We start from the raw sequence: 22,390 nt of genomic DNA, 5'->3' as shown, positions 1-22,390 counted from the left end.
TTGTTGACCGGTCATACGATAGCGAGTAAGAGACTTATTTGCCATCACGTTGAACACTGACCCATATCTATAAAAAGAATTAATTCTTCCATTAAGAAGAAAACAGACATTTTCCTGTAAAAGTATCGTTTACCAGATACGTTGAAATTATACAATGACGTTGACATAGAAAAAAAAAATTGTGTCATCCTCGTGAAAAAAATTCATTAATCATAATTCGAGATAACTTATCTTGCTTTGTATTTAAAGAGTATTAACATATTTTAATTAATCTTAATATAATTAGCCTTATATTATACACCTTTTGTTAAATCTTATCTATTTTTTTATATTGCAGATAAGGCTTGGTAATGCTTGCGCTTTGTTATTCTTATAATTGTGATCAGATACGTAAAGAAACATATCAGGCTATATGCCTGATATAGGCTTATTTATATATATATATATATATAAGCCTTTCATTGTTTAAAAAAAAAAAACATGATTTTGTTTTTTGTCACTTTAACATTATTGCAATTGAGCAACTGTTTGTTATCCAACCAATGAATCCTATTTCCATGACCTTTTTCCTTGCTTTTCACCACACCCAAGTGTTACTATGACAACTATAACTAAACAGTATATGGAACAGGTAAATGGCATATCATGGGTGGAACAATAATACTTCTTAATATCATTTGGCATCATTCATGCAAGTGATCTTTACCTCCCTCCCCAATAAGCTTTAGGTGTCTCCTTGACCATTTCCATCCTATTCCATTCAAAATATTCTAACTTTGACTGTGCGACGAAATTTGTATCATTTATCTTGAAACATGATAACTCGCCTGAAAAATTAATTAATTTTCTATAAATATAGATTTTAAAGAATGTGAAACAATTTTAATAAATATTCTAACCACTGATAATAAAAATAAGTTTTTTTTTTTATTTTTATTTAATTGAATTACATTACAATTTTAATGATTAAATTTTTTGTTTGTTTTCTAGACTTCCAAACCACAGAGATCCAAATTAAGCCATTCTATATCTGATGGCTCATCTCTGTTATCTCTTTCTCCATCGTTATTAATGATGAATCCACAATTATTGGTTCGTCAGCAGATGCAACAGCTTTTACAACAACAAGTTCTTTCTCCAACTCAGATTCAACAATTATTGCATCAACAACAATCCTTATTTTTACAACAACAGGTTTGTTTTAAAAATCATTTACGCGAGTGGAAGTTTTTTTAATAAAAAGTAATGGAATAATATCTCACTAGCCATTTTATTACTTTTTATTATTATTTTAGCAACAGCAACAACAATTAAAACAGCTTGAATCGATGATACCGCATCTTCAAGAACAACTGCAGCTAAACATGGTTCAGCAAACACAAATATTACAGCAACTTAATAGCGCCACTTCGGGTTCGGGAGAAAAAGTTAATAATCGTCATCAGTTGCAAGTTCAACTACAGCAACTCGCTGTGCAACAACATCAGTTGATGCAACAGATACAATTAGGCCATCAACAGTATTTCTTAGGTAAAATTCTTTCTTAAGTTTTTCATCAGAGAAAATTTTGATTTTAAAATTTGCTAACTTTTAATTCCACTGCTTTTTGTTTTTTTTAATTAATTTAAAATTGTTAAAAGCAAAACATTTACATTAAATTTTAATAAAATGTAAATGTAAATAATAATCTAATCAATGCAAATAATTAATTATTGATTCATTGTATTTATTAATGTAGATTTTCTCATTAAGTTACAGTTTACTTAATACTGATTTAATATATATAAAATATAATTTTTAAAAATATTTTAATAGCTTTTTTTAATTATATTTTCATATTTAGATGTTTATTTCATAATAATCTAAACATTTTATAATTGAACGTACAGTAAACTGCTTATTGTAATTATGTTAACAGTATACGAAATTTTCAAAATTATTGCAATAAACATATTTTACTGTAAGTTGAAATTGATATGCATTATAATTTTCTCGTATGTTTATTATAATATTTAGTAATAAATTGATTCTATTAATTGATGTAATATAAAAATGTAAAATAAGAATTTAACTTATCTTTTCTCAAAATTCGACATCTTGACATTATTAGGTCTTTCTCCAAATGATCTCCAAAATTTTTGGAAAGAAGGAAATGGTAATCAAGAAGAGAATGGAGCAAAATTGACAGGACTTAATGGATTGTTACATTCCCCTCCATTAATTAGCAACCAAACTTCAACATCTTCCCAAGCTGTCAATGGCCAAACAGATGTATCCACATCATTCAATCAACCATCTAGTTCCATTTCTACATTAAAGGAAGAAGTTAATAGTGCCTCAAGTCCTTCCAAGCATCCTTTGTACGGTCATGGCGTCTGTCGGTGGCCTGGTTGTGAAACTGTATGTGATACACAACAGGCATTTTTAAAGTAAGACTTTCAAAATTCATTTAATAAATCATGATTTTATTCCATCATATATTAAACATTTGGAAAACTATTGCTTTCCTATAGATTTCAAAAATCATCCTTATGATAAAATCACATAGATGTAATTAATATTTTTTTATTAATTAATTTTGGATACTGAATTGTACTTATTGAAACAAAATATTGCATTAAAAAATTATACCTAAAGTATTTAAAAATCCTGAATTTAATTACGTTAAAATTAAATTATCGGCGTGTAACCTTGGAAGATATACTTTTTGAAACTTCAGATATTTAATTTGATATATTCACATACGACACATGCCGTAAACAGAATAAATATTCTAACCACTGATAATAAAAATAAGATTTTTTTTTTATTTTTATTTAATTGAATTACATTACAATTTTAATGATTAAATTTTTTGTTTGTTTTCTAGACTTCCAAACCACAGAGATCCAAATTAAGCCATTCTATATCTGATGGCTCATCTCTGTTATCTCTTTCTCCATCGTTATTAATGATGAATCCACAATTATTGGTTCGTCAGCAGATGCAACAGCTTTTACAACAACAAGTTCTTTCTCCAACTCAGATTCAACAATTATTGCATCAACAACAATCCTTATTTTTACAACAACAGGTTTGTTTTAAAAATCATTTACGCGAGTGGAAGTTTTTTTAATAAAAAGTAATGGAATAATATCTCACTAGCCATTTTATTACTTTTTATTATTATTTTAGCAACAGCAACAACAATTAAAACAGCTTGAATCGATGATACCGCATCTTCAAGAACAACTGCAGCTAAACATGGTTCAGCAAACACAAATATTACAGCAACTTAATAGCGCCACTTCGGGTTCGGGAGAAAAAGTTAATAATCGTCATCAGTTGCAAGTTCAACTACAGCAACTCGCTGTGCAACAACATCAGTTGATGCAACAGATACAATTAGGCCATCAACAGTATTTCTTAGGTAAAATTCTTTCTTAAGTTTTTCATCAGAGAAAATTTTGATTTTAAAATTTGCTAACTTTTAATTCCACTGCTTTTTGTTTTTTTTAATTAATTTAAAATTGTTAAAAGCAAAACATTTACATTAAATTTTAATAAAATGTAAATGTAAATAATAATCTAATCAATGCAAATAATTAATTATTGATTCATTGTATTTATTAATGTAGATTTTCTCATTAAGTTACAGTTTACTTAATACTGATTTAATATATATAAAATATAATTTTTAAAAATATTTTAATAGCTTTTTTTAATTATATTTTCATATTTAGATGTTTATTTCATAATAATCTAAACATTTTATAATTGAACGTACAGTAAACTGCTTATTGTAATTATGTTAACAGTATACGAAATTTTCAAAATTATTGCAATAAACATATTTTACTGTAAGTTGAAATTGATATGCATTATAATTTTCTCGTATGTTTATTATAATATTTAGTAATAAATTGATTCTATTAATTGATGTAATATAAAAATGTAAAATAAGAATTTAACTTATCTTTTCTCAAAATTCGACATCTTGACATTATTAGGTCTTTCTCCAAATGATCTCCAAAATTTTTGGAAAGAAGGAAATGGTAATCAAGAAGAGAATGGAGCAAAATTGACAGGACTTAATGGATTGTTACATTCCCCTCCATTAATTAGCAACCAAACTTCAACATCTTCCCAAGCTGTCAATGGCCAAACAGATGTATCCACATCATTCAATCAACCATCTAGTTCCATTTCTACATTAAAGGAAGAAGTTAATAGTGCCTCAAGTCCTTCCAAGCATCCTTTGTACGGTCATGGCGTCTGTCGGTGGCCTGGTTGTGAAACTGTATGTGATACACAACAGGCATTTTTAAAGTAAGACTTTCAAAATTCATTTAATAAATCATGATTTTATTCCATCATNTAAAAACATCTGCCATTTTATATTCTTAATGGCTTTTTTTTTTATTTAATTTAAAAATACATATTTAAAAAGTTTTTACATTCATAAATAGAAAAAAAATTTATATAGCTTAATATTAAAAAAAAAATGTTTAAAATGATTATCTTTATTTTAATAAATTTTAAATGTACAGAATATTATAAATTAAATCATTAAATACAATCATCTCCCTATAACACTGTTGATTATTCTGTTTTATATAAATTCCATGTTGTACGCATCACTTAGATTTTACAAATATGTGAGCCGTTCATAGCCTGGCATATGTATTTGTTAAATCTAAGTGACTCGTACAACATGAAATTCATATAAAACGGAATAATCAATAGTGTTATAGGGGGTCGACTGTATCTTGAAACATTTTTCAGAAGTAGAAAAATTAATAATAATTTATTTAAAAATTTATTTTATCATTTTTCTAGGCATCTAAATACTGAACATCAATTAGATGATCGAAGTACTGCCCAGGCTCGTGTTCAAATGCAAGTTGTATCACAACTAGAACTTCAGTTGTCAAAGGAAAAAGAAAGGCTTCAAGCTATGATGCAGCATTTGCATATGACACAGCCATCTCCATCTAATAACAATTCATCTACTTCCAAAACAGATACAGTAATATTATTAATTTATATATTAAACTTTCAAACAAAATTATTTATATAATTTATTAGTATATAATAACTTTTCTATATATACAAAAGTTATTAGTTCTAAAAATATATTAATAACTTTTGATTTTATGTGAATATTTATGTGTAGAAGGTCCTTTATATACGTTGCACCATTATACATTATTTCACATATGCATTGTTGATTAATAATGGTAAAGTATACAGTGTATATTACACAATATTATGAAATTTTAATTTTAGAGATTATACAATGAAATAAAAATGTAAATAATAAATAAATAGTAATTTCTAGAAATCAAATAATGGAACTTTGTATGGCAACACACAGCAGATCCATGTTGTCACATGGTGTCTCTTGTATATCCACAATGTCCAGTTTCACATTATTTTCATGAGTGAAGAGGCACTGTCAATATACATTCAATAATATTTTACTGCTCTCATTACAAATGAAAAATATTCAGAAAAATGCCTACTATAGTGAAAAGGCAATGTAATGTGACTTTAGATCAGGAGTTTCTAATTTTTTTCATGTATTAGCCCTTTATAATGGACAGCCCTTATGCTATGACAGATAATATCTGATAACTTTAGTAATAATAAATACATATTTTTAGTAATACAATCTTTGAAGTACTGTTTCAAATAGAATTGAGCAAATTAAAATGCTTAAAACATCTACAGAGACAGCATTTACATACATTTTAGGTAATGGCAGAGTGCATAGATAAAACAGTTTAGTATAACATAACTTGCCAAATTCTGAATGTAGGGGAGGGTGGGGATGAAAGGGACAAAATTCATATTTTTATTTTTCACTGAAAAAGTTCACTTCTAATCAGTTTTATTTTTAGTGCAAAAGNGTTTTAGAATATTTCATGAAATTTGAATGGGAATTCGTAGAGATTTCTTGGTACATTTCTGCACTGGCACCGATGAATTGGCACATCTAAAACTCCGAAAAATTTCTTACCTTTGTGCTAAATTAAACGAAGTTTGTACCACTAGTATGTAAATTTATAAGCATAAAGTTTTATTATATTTTAAAATAACATCATCTAAGTAATTGAATATAGGTATTAAAAATCGCCAGATTTGTAGGTCTAAACTTGAGTCGCGGTCTCTCGTAAAATCTCGGATCAAAGTAATAAAAATTGTATCCCTTATGAGTTTCGATCTTATCCTTATCATTAATTGTCTTCTCATATTTTTCAAAGATTTGTCTCTGAATTGTGATAAAAATGAATCTACCGAGATTTTATTGCATATTTTCCAAACCTTAGGATATGAAATTTTATGCCTGTTTGATTTTGGAGAACTGCCAATAAGATGGCCTTGACCTTCAAATGTTGTATTAATGCCAGTGGTTTTTTTTCCTCTCTAATAAGATTATATCTCATTATCCTTGAAAAATAACAATTAAATCAAGACAAGCTGCCATAGTGTTAGAAGAAAAATAGTTAATTTTTTATTTCTATCTATTACTTTAACAGAATTCAAAACTATCATAGTTTTATTACAAAATTATATAAAAATGATTTTAAAAAAAGCAAAAATCATAATTTAAATTACAACATCATTTTTATGCTATTATATAACTATAAATCATTTTGGTAGTTCATGCTATTATGAAATAAAGTAAAAAAGTAACAATATAAGCAGAAACAGTAGCATTTTACATTTTGAATGATGTAAATGACAATTATACCGAAACTCGACATTAAATGTGCTAAGTTTCTGCATATAAGTTCATAACGCAGTTAAGCGAATATAATTAATAGTTTTGTTAGAGTATGTGTTACTTCTGTTTTAAAAATGACATTTAGTTATATTGTTTAATAAAAAAAAAATATCTAAAAAGTTAATAAAGTAAACTCGGATATTTTATTTATTATAGATACGATGTTTATCATCATAATAAAATTATATATCAGTGTTTTTATAAATTCAGATTTTAAAGACTATATACGAGATATTTCAAATATTTAGATTTATTTTTATTTTATTTTTGATATTCTTTCCTTGTTTGGCTGTTTCACTTTCTAAATAGTCTTTATTACTAAACTGAATGCAATATCCTGTTATCCTGTTATTTTTTATTATATAATAAAAAATAAATTTCAAATTTATTATCATCTTAAAAATAATATATACATGTTATCTATATTTAAATACAGAAAATTTATTTAAATATGAGTATTGTTTATATTTTTATATGTATGTTTAAGAATATCTAAAATAATTATAATATAAAAACATCTGCCATTTTATATTCTTAATGGCTTTTTTTTTTATTTAATTTAAAAATACATATTTAAAAAGTTTTTACATTCATAAATAGAAAAAAAATTTATATAGCTTAATATTAAAAAAAAAATGTTTAAAATGATTATCTTTATTTTAATAAATTTTAAATGTACAGAATATTATAAATTAAATCATTAAATACAATCATCTCCCTATAACACTGTTGATTATTCTGTTTTATATAAATTCCATGTTGTACGCATCACTTAGATTTTACAAATATGTGAGCCGTTCATAGCCTGGCATATGTATTTGTTAAATCTAAGTGACTCGTACAACATGAAATTCATATAAAACGGAATAATCAATAGTGTTATAGGGGGTCGACTGTATCTTGAAACATTTTTCAGAAGTAGAAAAATTAATAATAATTTATTTAAAAATTTATTTTATCATTTTTCTAGGCATCTAAATACTGAACATCAATTAGATGATCGAAGTACTGCCCAGGCTCGTGTTCAAATGCAAGTTGTATCACAACTAGAACTTCAGTTGTCAAAGGAAAAAGAAAGGCTTCAAGCTATGATGCAGCATTTGCATATGACACAGCCATCTCCATCTAATAACAATTCATCTACTTCCAAAACAGATACAGTAATATTATTAATTTATATATTAAACTTTCAAACAAAATTATTTATATAATTTATTAGTATATAATAACTTTTCTATATATACAAAAGTTATTAGTTCTAAAAATATATTAATAACTTTTGATTTTATGTGAATATTTATGTGTAGAAGGTCCTTTATATACGTTGCACCATTATACATTATTTCACATATGCATTGTTGATTAATAATGGTAAAGTATACAGTGTATATTACACAATATTATGAAATTTTAATTTTAGAGATTATACAATGAAATAAAAATGTAAATAATAAATAAATAGTAATTTCTAGAAATCAAATAATGGAACTTTGTATGGCAACACACAGCAGATCCATGTTGTCACATGGTGTCTCTTGTATATCCACAATGTCCAGTTTCACATTATTTTCATGAGTGAAGAGGCACTGTCAATATACATTCAATAATATTTTACTGCTCTCATTACAAATGAAAAATATTCAGAAAAATGCCTACTATAGTGAAAAGGCAATGTAATGTGACTTTAGATCAGGAGTTTCTAATTTTTTTCATGTATTAGCCCTTTATAATGGACAGCCCTTATGCTATGACAGATAATATCTGATAACTTTAGTAATAATAAATACATATTTTTAGTAATACAATCTTTGAAGTACTGTTTCAAATAGAATTGAGCAAATTAAAATGCTTAAAACATCTACAGAGACAGCATTTACATACATTTTAGGTAATGGCAGAGTGCATAGATAAAACAGTTTAGTATAACATAACTTGCCAAATTCTGAATGTAGGGGAGGGTGGGGATGAAAGGGACAAAATTCATATTTTTATTTTTCACTGAAAAAGTTCACTTCTAATCAGTTTTATTTTTAGTGCAAAAGATTCATTAGACCTTTACTTTATTCTGACCATATTGTGAATTCATCCTATTATATTGGTAGTTGAACATTTTCACATTTTTAAAGACCTCTCCAGGTGTCCCTTTCATTCCCACATCTGGGTTGAAAGGGACACCCTCGGGGATGAAAGGGACTACCCGCGTTTTAATGTAAAACTTGGAATTAGTTATCTCAATGTTTTCAAATTTCATTATAACTGAAAAGTGATAAACTAGAGACTAAAATTTTTAAAAATTACAGTTTTAATAATATGAATTTTGTGACATCACAATTATTTTAAACAGTTAAAAATTATCAATATTTTTAAAACAAAGAATATCAAATCTTTTCAAACAAAGAACAATAACTAAAGAATATCACAATCAGTAGGCTATCACATAATTAAACTGTCTTTCTTTGGTCAATAGAATGTTTTTCGCAATTTATCCCAGCTGATATGAAGTGAAATCGGTGGGAAATGTAATGTTTGCTTGCTCTTGCCGTTCCTCCTGCTTGGGATGGATGGGGTAGTTTTAAAACATCACTGATATCATCCTCCTCAGGAAATATAAACTTGAAACATCCCAATATTTATTCATAAACTTGACTTTCAAGTCTTCATCACTCAGTTTCTTCAAAACTTTTCCCACAAAGTAAACAACAGAAGTTTTTTTGCAAATCTGACTAAAATGAAATCATTGGGCTGAACATGTTTGACAGTGTTTTTGATATCAGATCCCTCACTCGATGTTGCATCAGACGTTGAGGAAGAGCTGCTTTGAGATCTTTCATCTTCACTTTCAGTTTCTTCTGGAATATGTTGCAACAGCTGCTTTTTAGATTTTGTCCTCATTGATGATGCTTGCATTAAATACAATGTTAATTCTGTCTCCATTTCTGTAGTAAAAACTTTCCTGTTACCCACATGCAGTGAATACACTACATTGTCTTTTTTATATTTTGAAGCGAGTTTAGCCAAATGCAATTTTGCATTTCCTTGGGCACTGGCTGTAGCCCTGATTGATGCTTCTTTTTTCAACAACTTCAATTATTGCCCCTTGAATCACTTCTGGCGTCTCACGTTCTTTCTGTTTTTTTTTTTTTTATATACTTTCGAGGCAATTTTTTTCTATTAAAAAAATTTAGCATTAGAAACATGCAAAAAATGTCAATATGGGGTTGAAAGGGACATGTCCCATTCATTCCCTATTTTACTGTCCCTTTCAACCCCCAGGCCTCAAACAACCAAAACTACAACTTAACTTTCTGACAGTGAAATATAATTTAAAACTGATTAAATAAACATATTTTAGAGGTTTCAAAGTAATTATCCTGATTTAAATACATTATCCAATGACTATGTTTGAGATTTTACCCCTAAATGTAAGAAATGAAAAAAACTTACTTTTGCATGCGTTTTCTGCTCATCCAGGCATTCCAAACACTGGTGCTAATGTATTGGACCCTACAAATGTGTGAAAACTATGGACTATTAGTGTCATCTATCCATGAAATAGCAAAGCTCCATAAGTAATTTAGCAGCAAGTTATAGAGGCTGTCCCTTTCATCCCTTGTCCCTTTCATCCCCACCCTCCCCTATAGTTTTATGATTCTGTCAATATTTTCTGGTTTGAATATATCTTACAGAAAAGTATCATGCAGATACTTTGTGAAAATTTTAGAGTTCTATTTACAGAATGAGACATAACATGAATATATAAGAAAGGTTTATGTCTTATAAACAAGGGTTTTAGACTAAAACAAAAGTGTCTAAAATAGTTCTTATAAAAAACTGAAAACCGTCATTATTCTTGAAAGTGAGCTTTTACTAAATATATTTTTTTCTTGTATTTTTTAGTATTCTTTTACTATATATGTTATCCTATAAACTATTAGAATTATTAATAACTCTGCTTCTTGCCCTTACATTAATATTATTAAACATATTCGCTTTTTACTTAAACTAGAAACACTTATATGAATTACAACTTTTTTAGTTTATGTAAAATTGAACATATTAAATAAAATATTAGAAATGAATGATTTTTATTAATTTCTTAATATTCTATAACTTAAATGATTTTCCATATACATTTTCTTATTTGTTTAAATTTAAATTTAAAAAAAACATATACAGACAGAACTTAAATTCTCTTCCTTATCCACTTCTTGCATTTAGATCTTTCTTTCTTATTTAATTTTTTAATTAATAATTATCGTTTATCTGTTTATGCATTAACTTCTACTGGAAATTGATAATTTGTTACTATTCAAAACTATTTTTAGAGCAATAAAATTTTTTGAAATATCTAAATTATGTCAAGACATTTGAAAATTTATTATATATCATGAGAATCATTTAGTAATATCAATCAAAATTTGACATCATTCTCAGTTGTTTACGAAATACAAAGATACAATGGCATATCCATTGTAAGATTCTAAATAAAAGTTTTGTTAAAAAATTTTATTTAATCAAATTAATTAGAACTGATTTTTTTTTTAAAATCTGTTTATATATTTGATAATTTGCTAATTGATGCATGTTTATGTAAGATATGTTTGTTAGTAATGATCTTAAAAGTAAATTAAATTATAATAGATAGAAAAATATCTATTATAATTTAAAATTAAAATTTTTATATCTTTGTAGGTTATAACTATACAATTTCATTTTCTTGGACTTATTTATAAATCAATTAACACTAAAGAGTAGAATTTTATTCTCCAATTGGAATTTAAATGCTATCCTCTAGATAATTTAATTAATTAAATTTACAACAAAAGCTGAAAAAATAGTTGTTCCTTCTTTATCTTAGGAAGATTTAAAAATTGTTTTTTTGCATACACATTAATATTATGAAATAATTACATAATTTAATTCTTTCTATCTCTTTCAGATACGTCGTATTGTCAGATCTCATATATAAATTATATAAAACTCAACTAATTCCGAAAATTGAAAGCCATTAATATTGTATAGTTCATTTCAAAGCTTTAATTTGTTTAACTCATTTCAAGTAACACTTCAAAATTTGTAGTATTAAATGTAATACAGTAATGAAAAACTTATTAATTCATAATATTTTTGTTTTTATTAATTTCTAATTTTTTAATAAACAAAGTCTAAACACCAACATTATCTGTACAATATCTTAGCTGTGATAAAATTAAAAAATCCATAATAAAGGTCATTACCTGAATGAACATATAACTTATATAGAATGTTGATTAGTTTTGATAATAAACCAGTTTATTTTTACAGATTTTTTTTTTTTTTATGTAAGGTTTACTTTTACTTTCATATAAAACAAAAATAACTTTAAAATTGGAATCTTTTTTACTGTTTGTAAAAAAGAATAAAGAATATAAATTTGGAATATTCTGAACATGTCAGTATATAATGATTAAAATGATCTTTTTAAGTTTCGGCACTTTTCAATTAAATTAAATAAAAGTAATAATCAAACATCGACCAAAAAATCATTCGATTTTTATTCCCGAGGAAGGTCATTCAAATGGCCGAAATCCGAGATGGATCATTTTTATATGACAAATGATTTGAAATCTTTAGACTGATAATTTAGAGTCATTCTTTTTATTAAAAATCAAATCAATATAATTTGCAATATTAAATATTATTACATTAATTTTTATTTCAGCCAGCAACATCCTCAACAAAAGTATCTCGTCTTTCACCACAACTTTCAACAATTGCTTCCAGTTCCTCCTCGCCCTCTCTCTCTGCAGCTGTAACAACTATGTCTACTTCTACAGCAATAGTGCCAGTACCAAGATTATTACCACAAGTGCTTCAACCACCAGCACCCAGTAATGTTGGACCAATGAGGCGGAGATTGGGAGATAAAAATTATTCTCCAATTTCAGGTAATGAGAATGGTATGTCAATTAACATGCACAAGAGTTTTGTATATCTGTGCTAGATATTTATTATTTCTAAATTTATATTATAGTTATTTCAATTAAAGTGACACTTGGTTCGAAAAATTGATAGGGCTAATTTATAAAATAATCTTATTTTTTATTACAATACTTTATTCTCAACACTAAAGACATCATTAAAACTCAAAATTTAATTTTATTACATTATAATGGAATCATTCAGGATATCAGATAACATTTCATACATTTTCGTACATTTAAATTATACTTAGAATAATTAATAGTTTAAATTACTAAATTTTAAATGATGGAAAGCAAAACTATTTAAAATTAACTTCCATTAAAAAGATAAAATAAAGCTATTATACTGATATGCCTTATATATTTTACTTATATAAAGAAAATAAACATTACAGTGATAAAATTAAAACAGTCATTTAAGATTAACTGTAAAAAATTGTAATACAAATAATTTATTTTGTTATTTAAAACAATATAAGATTTTTTTTTCAGTATTACATTAATATATTTTATTTGTTAAATAACATGAACACAAATATGAGCATAATCAAAATTGCTGTAATAATTTAGCAGTGAAACAAACTTTACTCCATGCTTACTACTTAAGAATATTTTTGTAAAAGAATTTTATTTTAATATATACAATACATTTTAATCAGTAATCAGTTTTAATTTTCTAAAGTTGTAAGAGTCAAAACTGTAATTTGAGACTTATCTGTTTTTTTTTAATATTCATNGTTTAAAAAAAAAAAAACAGTCAGTTGTTCTGTTGGAGATTTATTAAAGATTTATAATTCCTACTTTAATGATAAATTCCAAATTAAAATTTAAAATTATTTTTGTTTTCAACAAATCTTATCGAATTAATTAATTAAACATTGTCAAATAAATTGAAAGAAAACTGTATAAAAAATTAATAGTTATAATTATTAATTTTGTACATTATTTTAAAATGAATAGTTTTCTATAGAGATATTAATCAAACAGTTATTATGTTTTTTTTTTTATGAGTGTAAAGAATTAAAATAAAATTTAAATTATCAATTTTAATCCTTTTATTTAGTAAAAACTGTGCCTTCCTATATCTATTGGGAAATATTTACTTTTTTTATTACAGGCTCTTTTTGAAAAAAAGAGCATGTAATAAAAATGTAATCAAATTTTATTTTTTTTTACTAAATATACAAAATTAAATTTCAGATATGAAATATAGTGAATAATTTAAAATATAACTACTTTGGGACTTGAAATTAATGACTTTTGATTAAAAATTTAATCCATTTTAATTCTTTTATTGTTAAAATTTTAATTAAAATTCATTTAAAAAGTTTTTATGATTTAAAATATTTATGTATGTATTTCAGTCATTATTTAATACATTAATATATTGTTTTCTGTTAAAATAGACAGGTTACTCATTGTATTTGTTGGATTGTTGGGTGATTTGATTATCAGTGATTGAATGTTACGTTATTCTTTTAACATCTTTTTATGAAATAAAATCATCGGCTTTATAATTACACTAATGCCATGAATTCCTGGCATCAGTATTTTAATTAATACTTTTAATCACAAGATTTTATAATGTAATTGTTTTTATTACTTGAAATAATAAACAAACTCAGTATCTTAGTAGGAAATTTTGGTTTTGCAATGTTTGAGTAAAAAAAATTACAGTAGTACCTCGGTATATGTCCGCTTTAGAATACGTCCAATTCAGAATACGTCCTGTTTGGACAAAACAAATTTTGCTCAGTATACGACTTTTGTTCGGTATACGACATAATTCAATTATATGTGCCATCAATGAACAAGTAGCACTATCGGTGTACTAGACCAGACTAGACGTTCGCAGTGCAACGGTTTATAACTTTGTTAAATTTCATCTGATTTTAATTCGTAAGTAAAATTTTATTATTTTTATTAATCACGAATTGCAAAAAGGCAAATGAAAAGCGACAGAAAACTAAAAAAAATTACTAGAATTACAATGGAACTGATAAAAGAGATTGTTGAGAAATACGAAGGTGGCACACGTGTTCGAGATTTTAACTATTGCCTACTGTATTCCGAGAACAATGATATCGACAAATGCGAAAAATAAAGACATTATTAAATCTGCTAATGTTGCAAAAGGGGTTAAATCAATTTCTAAACAGAGATCGAAGACATTAGATCATGTCGAGAAATTGCTTTTGCTTTGGATAACTGAAAAACAGTGCTGGAGACAGCATATCGGAAGCAATTATTTGCGAGAAAGTTAAAAAGATACACGTTGATCTCACGAAAAATCAAACACGAACTAGCCAGGAAAGCGAGGTGTTTAAAGCCAGCCATTTTTTTTACACGAGAACGGATTAATCATTTTTACATTACTTCTTATGGGAAAGGTTGGTTTGGTATACATCCAATTCGGTATAAGTCCAAACATCGGGAACGGATTAAGGTCGTATACTGAGGTTCCACTGTATATAATTTTGCTACTGTACAAAATTCTGCCTTTATATTATCTGTGGCCAAACACATAAATAATGTTAAAATGATTTTATTAATCAATGATTTCTACAATACAAATTTGAATATAATTTTATTTAAAATTTTTATCTATGAACTAGATTAAAAATTTGTTTTATTTTTATTAATTTTTAAAATTACTAAATATGTAACCAGAATAAATCTTCTTGTTTACTTTTGTTAAAAGATGATAAAATAATTTTTTACTTTAGGTTTAGATGTACCACTTCTTCCTGATTCACCAATTAGGAGGAGAGTGGCAGAAAGGTCAAATCTTGATATCAATGAAGGTAAACACTTTATTTTGAAGGATAAAAATTCATTTTTACATATTTTAAAATATAAGTAATCTTTTTAAAAGATTTAAAATCTCAATTATTAAATTTTTTTATTAGAAATTAACAGGAACAGAGAATTTTATAGAACTGCTGATGTTAGACCACCATTTACATATGCTTCACTTATCAGGCAGGTAAGTAAAATTAAATTACTTAAACATGAATATGGATAATAATTATTAAAATACATTACTAAATACATAAGTTAACTTTCAAATATTCAGTTGCATATTCAGACATTATAATTACTTTCATGGTTGAGTATTCATTTCACAAATAGTATTAAAAATATGAAACTTGATGTGGCTGTTGTGTAACCTTTTGCAGACAAATTAAAAATTTTAAATATAATCTATTGTACTTCATATAATTGACAAACTTCTTAATAAATAGATCTTTTTTTCTACTTTTGGATCATTCTGAACATCAATAATATCATCACATAAATAAATTTTTTATTGAAATTATTTTTCTCGTAATTAGTCATATTTGAATTAAGTTTAATCAGTTAGATTATATCTTTTAAGATGTAAACTTGAGAATTTTCATATTTTATAAACTAAAATTATTTAATATGAAAATTTTTCAAGTATTTGAATTTTATTTTCATAGATTTTTCAACATAGACAAACATATTTGATCATTTCAAAAGTTACAAAATTCACAAATATAGAAAATTTGAATATGTGTGATACATTGCAATATGTAATGAAATACTAAAATCTTATTTAAAATCCAATCATTAAACAAGATATGATTCTTACAGTCAAATTTGAGAAGTAATATTAAAGTTGAGATGGTTTTTAACATTTTTGATGATTCATCATTTGCTTTCAGTTCAGATATCATTTTGTAAATTGATGACTTTCCTGTCACTATATGCTGAAAATTCAGCCTTCTTAGGTTTTTTTCTTCTTTTCATTATTTACAATATATATATGCAGTCGAAACTGTCTGTCTCAGATTTCACAGGAACGAGAAAAAACTTTGAGAAAGATAGGTTTCAAGATACAGAGGTTTGTATGCAGTAAACAGTAATAGGTTTGATTCGAGGTATGGTATTTTATTAATACAATAGCATGTGCAGTACATTCTTGTAATAAATAAAAATAAAACGTTTTTGACATCTGTTAGCAGAGATAGTTGGTCAATAATTTCTGATGCCTGACTTTTTTGAAGGTAAGCAATAGCTGCAAATGCATCCCGACTGACATCTTCCTGACATTAAAGGAAAGTTTTAAACATTTCAATGGCCTTTTCAGCTTCTTTTATGGTAATGATTTAGATGAATCTATATGATCCTTTAGTTCATCATTTTCATAAACTCCTCTCACATTTTCCATGATCTCTGTATCTGTCAACATTCTTGTGTTACCAGGGAATCATCCATATCCAAAAACTCTTTAAATGAAATGTCTAGATTAAGTCTACTCTTGACAATTATCCATTCTTCTGAATTTAATTCATTGATTTCTGTCTTTCACCAGGTCAATGGTGTTTTTTTGCTGTTCCTCTTCCTTATTGTTTTTTTGCTTAAACCCTATTTTTAGAAAACTGTTATTGATTGTCTTTTCTGTAACATTCTTTCAAGCATAGTCTATCATTCTCATAGCATCCAAAACGTTGATAGTGGGAAGGGTATTGCCATTGTCAATGGCATCTACAAGTTTTTGAACCAATTCTCTTCTGTATCCCATTTTGAATCTTTGAATGATTGCTTGATCGAGGGATTTCAGGTTAGATGTAACACTTTGAGGCACAGACATACTTTCACCACAAAGTTTCCTGAAGACAATATTGTGTCTACTTTTAAAGACCTTTAGACATTCAGTGCTGGCTTTAAATTCACTATGGCCAAATCTTTTGGCAAAATCCTCAGTTTTCCTTTGTAACATCATTCTGCTAAGAGGAACTCCTTGATCACAATATTGGACAAACCATTTTCTAACACATTCATCTATTTCTGGAAAAGAACATTTTTGATTTTTACACTTTCTTGTTGTTGTTTTTGAAGTTTTTCTTTACTAAATCTCTGTTTTTTTATTACCATTGAAAGAGTACTCAATGGAATACCAAACACATACATAATTGATTCAGAGTACGTGGTTAACTATATCCTGGTGTGGTGAGTGGTTGGAATACCAAACTTGGTCACAACTTCATTCTTTCTCATCTGAGGATTTCTGTTCAAAAATTTTAAGATTCTCAGTTTTTATTCAATTGAAAGGGCATTGAACATTAGCCATTTACTTCTCAATGTTGCAATCACAAATTTAAATGATGTCAAAAAAACTGTTGGTCAAAGAAAATTTGTTAAAATTCATTATAACATATCACCTGGAATAATAACCAAGAAGGTGCAAGTCAAACTCATGGCCATTCAGAGAAAAGCAATTTTATTTGCAACTTATGTTTCTCAACTATAATTTTTTCTATCAAAATATAGTCACCAAGCTTTGAAATTTACAATCATAATATTAGAAATGTCATATTTTTAATAACAAAATTGTATATTTTTTTTATTAAAAATTATATTTTTGTAGTTTCTGATACCAAGTTTCAAAAAATTGTTTTCCAATACAGGCTGCCCTCATTTTCTGTTGATTCGATTTACACCAATTGACAACGACACATTTCAAATTTTCCCCAAAAAATTTCTTTTTAATGTGCAGAATATTTTTTGCAACTGCTAAATGCAAATATTTTTTTGCATCTTATGGTATCATTGGTAGTGCTATTAGCAACTTTGATTTAATAATGATTCTAAGCAGTGTTGGTTTGTGTATTATTTTAGTGTTTATTGTTCACACAGTATTTCACCATTTTAAAATGAAGTTATTGTGTAATAATAAAAACAGAAAAAGAATATCCAAGACAAATAAAAGAAAATTAGTGAATACAAAATATCCAAGTGTGTGCTTTAAATGAGTCCTGATTGGAAATGAAGTGACTTTGTAAGGAGTTTAAATGAAGCCTTAACACATTATGAAATTGTGAAGGTGAGGAAAAGAAAGGTATGGCAAACAACTTTAGATTCATATTTACAAAAGGTACCCAATCCTCAGCTTAGCCTGTCATCAATGGATGATCCTCAACCGGTGACATCGTTGCAAAACTGAAGTTGTGTCCAGCAGCATAGTTGTATGATATCAACACAGTGGCAGTATGCACTGTCAATTTTGGCTATAAATATGTACACCTAAGCTATAATTTCTGTATTATTATATTTTGTATTAGTAAAATTTCAATACTAGGCATATTTTTATTGGAAAAATATAAACATTTCAAAATAATAAACAAACCAGTAAAATCACTTGCTTAAAANTTAGTGTCATCTATCCATGAAATAGCAAAGCTCCATAAGTAATTTAGCAGCAAGTTATAGAGGCTGTCCCTTTCATCCCTTGTCCCTTTCATCCCCACCCTCCCCTATAGTTTTATGATTCTGTCAATATTTTCTGGTTTGAATATATCTTACAGAAAAGTATCATGCAGATACTTTGTGAAAATTTTAGAGTTCTATTTACAGAATGAGACATAACATGAATATATAAGAAAGGTTTATGTCTTATAAACAAGGGTTTTAGACTAAAACAAAAGTGTCTAAAATAGTTCTTATAAAAAACTGAAAACCGTCATTATTCTTGAAAGTGAGCTTTTACTAAATATATTTTTTTCTTGTATTTTTTAGTATTCTTTTACTATATATGTTATCCTATAAACTATTAGAATTATTAATAACTCTGCTTCTTGCCCTTACATTAATATTATTAAACATATTCGCTTTTTACTTAAACTAGAAACACTTATATGAATTACAACTTTTTTAGTTTATGTAAAATTGAACATATTAAATAAAATATTAGAAATGAATGATTTTTATTAATTTCTTAATATTCTATAACTTAAATGATTTTCCATATACATTTTCTTATTTGTTTAAATTTAAATTTAAAAAAAACATATACAGACAGAACTTAAATTCTCTTCCTTATCCACTTCTTGCATTTAGATCTTTCTTTCTTATTTAATTTTTTAATTAATAATTATCGTTTATCTGTTTATGCATTAACTTCTACTGGAAATTGATAATTTGTTACTATTCAAAACTATTTTTAGAGCAATAAAATTTTTTGAAATATCTAAATTATGTCAAGACATTTGAAAATTTATTATATATCATGAGAATCATTTAGTAATATCAATCAAAATTTGACATCATTCTCAGTTGTTTACGAAATACAAAGATACAATGGCATATCCATTGTAAGATTCTAAATAAAAGTTTTGTTAAAAAATTTTATTTAATCAAATTAATTAGAACTGATTTTTTTTTTAAAATCTGTTTATATATTTGATAATTTGCTAATTGATGCATGTTTATGTAAGATATGTTTGTTAGTAATGATCTTAAAAGTAAATTAAATTATAATAGATAGAAAAATATCTATTATAATTTAAAATTAAAATTTTTATATCTTTGTAGGTTATAACTATACAATTTCATTTTCTTGGACTTATTTATAAATCAATTAACACTAAAGAGTAGAATTTTATTCTCCAATTGGAATTTAAATGCTATCCTCTAGATAATTTAATTAATTAAATTTACAACAAAAGCTGAAAAAATAGTTGTTCCTTCTTTATCTTAGGAAGATTTAAAAATTGTTTTTTTGCATACACATTAATATTATGAAATAATTACATAATTTAATTCTTTCTATCTCTTTCAGATACGTCGTATTGTCAGATCTCATATATAAATTATATAAAACTCAACTAATTCCGAAAATTGAAAGCCATTAATATTGTATAGTTCATTTCAAAGCTTTAATTTGTTTAACTCATTTCAAGTAACACTTCAAAATTTGTAGTATTAAATGTAATACAGTAATGAAAAACTTATTAATTCATAATATTTTTGTTTTTATTAATTTCTAATTTTTTAATAAACAAAGTCTAAACACCAACATTATCTGTACAATATCTTAGCTGTGATAAAATTAAAAAATCCATAATAAAGGTCATTACCTGAATGAACATATAACTTATATAGAATGTTGATTAGTTTTGATAATAAACCAGTTTATTTTTACAGATTTTTTTTTTTTTTTTATTTTTAGAGATTAGAGGGCGCTCATATCAAACAAAACAATAATGCGTTCGAGTATGAATACGCCATTTTTGTTCCTTTTACCAGAGTCAATAGTGTTTTTTACTACGTAATATTTAGTATTAGTATTTCAGAATGCCTACTTACTTATGTGTTTTATCTAATCTTACACAATAATAGCGTTAATTAATATAAAATGATGCAATATATAGTGCATAGAGGGTTGAACAGTATCACTGTGACTAAAAATGGCAGGCAGGAGATTTTAATGCGCTACCCTCTGTAACATACTCCATGAGCACGAGTAATAATCATTTTAATTAATATAGTCTTTATTGAAATATTTTCTAAACTTTAGTTTAAATTATTTTATTTTTAAAAAAGTTAACAAAATGCGTTATTCGGAAATTCTCTTAATCTATACTTATTTCATTTAAAGGTGTAAACTGCAAAGCATTATAAGCATTTTTGAATTTATTTTTAAAAAATATCAAAAATTCAAAAAATTTACTGAATGACAGTTTTAATATTAATTGGAATAAAAAAACAACGAAGGCAGATTCCGTCGAAATAGTTACTTTTTATTCACTTCCATGTTCCGGAATTGATCTTACCTTCTTTTTAGGCTACTTGCAGGCCTTCGACAGGGAGAGAGAGCTTAGCATTTTTCCCCGGACCCATAGTGGTTCTTTTCCCTATATTTTTTACTTACAGAAAAAAAATCTTTAATACTGCTTTTTACGATTTTTATTTGTTCAAAAAACAAAAGATTAAAAGGGCTCTTTAAGGAGCAAAAAAAGACCGCTATACCCCGGACCCCATACCAACTCTCGACGGCCCTGGGTAATTGTTCTATATTCAGCAATCTGTATATAATTAACTATTGAAGAAGCTTTATTAATTATGATTGTAGACAAATAATCTGTAAAAATTCTGAATCGCAAGGCAATTAATATAAAATGAAATGAAAGTTATCATGAAACTAAGCAAAATAATTATAATACGCTAACTGACAAAAAGGTTACGCAGTTAAAATTATCCAATTACTACAAATTCGGCAGTTTTAGGCAGGTATGTAACTGATTACAGTTGCTCACTGATTACAGCTGGCTCGTGGTAACTTGCACCTGAGGAGAAACCAATTTTTGAGGAGAACGGTTGTCAATATGTACAGTACTTCTAGCTCTGGCACTTGTATTAAACAATTTAAGTTTTTGTGTTCATTAGTTTTTGGCATAAAATACTAAATTCTATTAATCCAATAAGCAAGTTGATGCAAACAAAAGATTTTGATCTATCCTTTGCACTTGATCTTTTACAAAACTGCAAAATATTTTTTAAGAATCTTCGATCGGATTCGTCCTTCGATGAAATTATTATTGATGCAAAAGAACTAATGCTAATTTGCTAATTTTGGATCAACAATAACACGACACCACTTAGAAGAAGGAAAAGGAACTTCTTATACGAAGCATGAGATGAACCCATCAAAGATCCAAAAGAAAAATATAAAATAGTTTTTTTTATTTTACAATCGATCAAGCACTAAATGCACTAGATGCTAGATTTGAACAACTTAGTAATCATAGTAACTATTTTCAATTCTTATATAATATATACGATTTAAATATCATGTCCAAAGAAATGCTACTAAAACACTGCAAGAATTTAGAATGCATTTTAACTGATGGTG

General features: G+C 26.4%; 1 protein-coding gene across 1 annotated transcript in view; it reads left to right on the top strand.

The window, feature by feature from the left end:
• The window catches only part of LOC111640157 (forkhead box protein P1-like), a 53,831-nt gene that overhangs the window by 6,862 nt on the left and 24,579 nt on the right, over positions 1–22,390 (top strand). Inside the window, exons 3-13 of the mRNA XM_023386153.1 lie at positions 991–1,194; positions 1,296–1,530; positions 2,111–2,427; positions 2,870–3,073; positions 3,175–3,409; positions 3,990–4,308; positions 4,819–5,008; positions 7,684–7,929; positions 12,471–12,696; positions 15,459–15,536; positions 15,642–15,718. Of these exons, the coding sequence (XP_023241921.1) occupies positions 991–1,194; positions 1,296–1,530; positions 2,111–2,427; positions 2,870–3,073; positions 3,175–3,409; positions 3,990–4,308; positions 4,819–5,008; positions 7,684–7,929; positions 12,471–12,696; positions 15,459–15,536; positions 15,642–15,718 (2,331 nt within the window). The remainder of the gene's footprint in view (positions 1–990; positions 1,195–1,295; positions 1,531–2,110; positions 2,428–2,869; positions 3,074–3,174; positions 3,410–3,989; positions 4,309–4,818; positions 5,009–7,683; positions 7,930–12,470; positions 12,697–15,458; positions 15,537–15,641; positions 15,719–22,390) is intronic.

Source organism: Centruroides sculpturatus, unplaced genomic scaffold, assembly GCF_000671375.1.
Source record: "Centruroides sculpturatus isolate CEXI.00-Female unplaced genomic scaffold, Cexi_2.0 scaffold1400, whole genome shotgun sequence".
In the NCBI taxonomy this organism is placed as follows: domain Eukaryota; kingdom Metazoa; phylum Arthropoda; class Arachnida; order Scorpiones; family Buthidae; genus Centruroides; species Centruroides sculpturatus.
The sequence above is the reverse complement of the archived record's forward strand: the minus strand, read 5'-3'. Positions and strand labels throughout refer to the sequence as shown.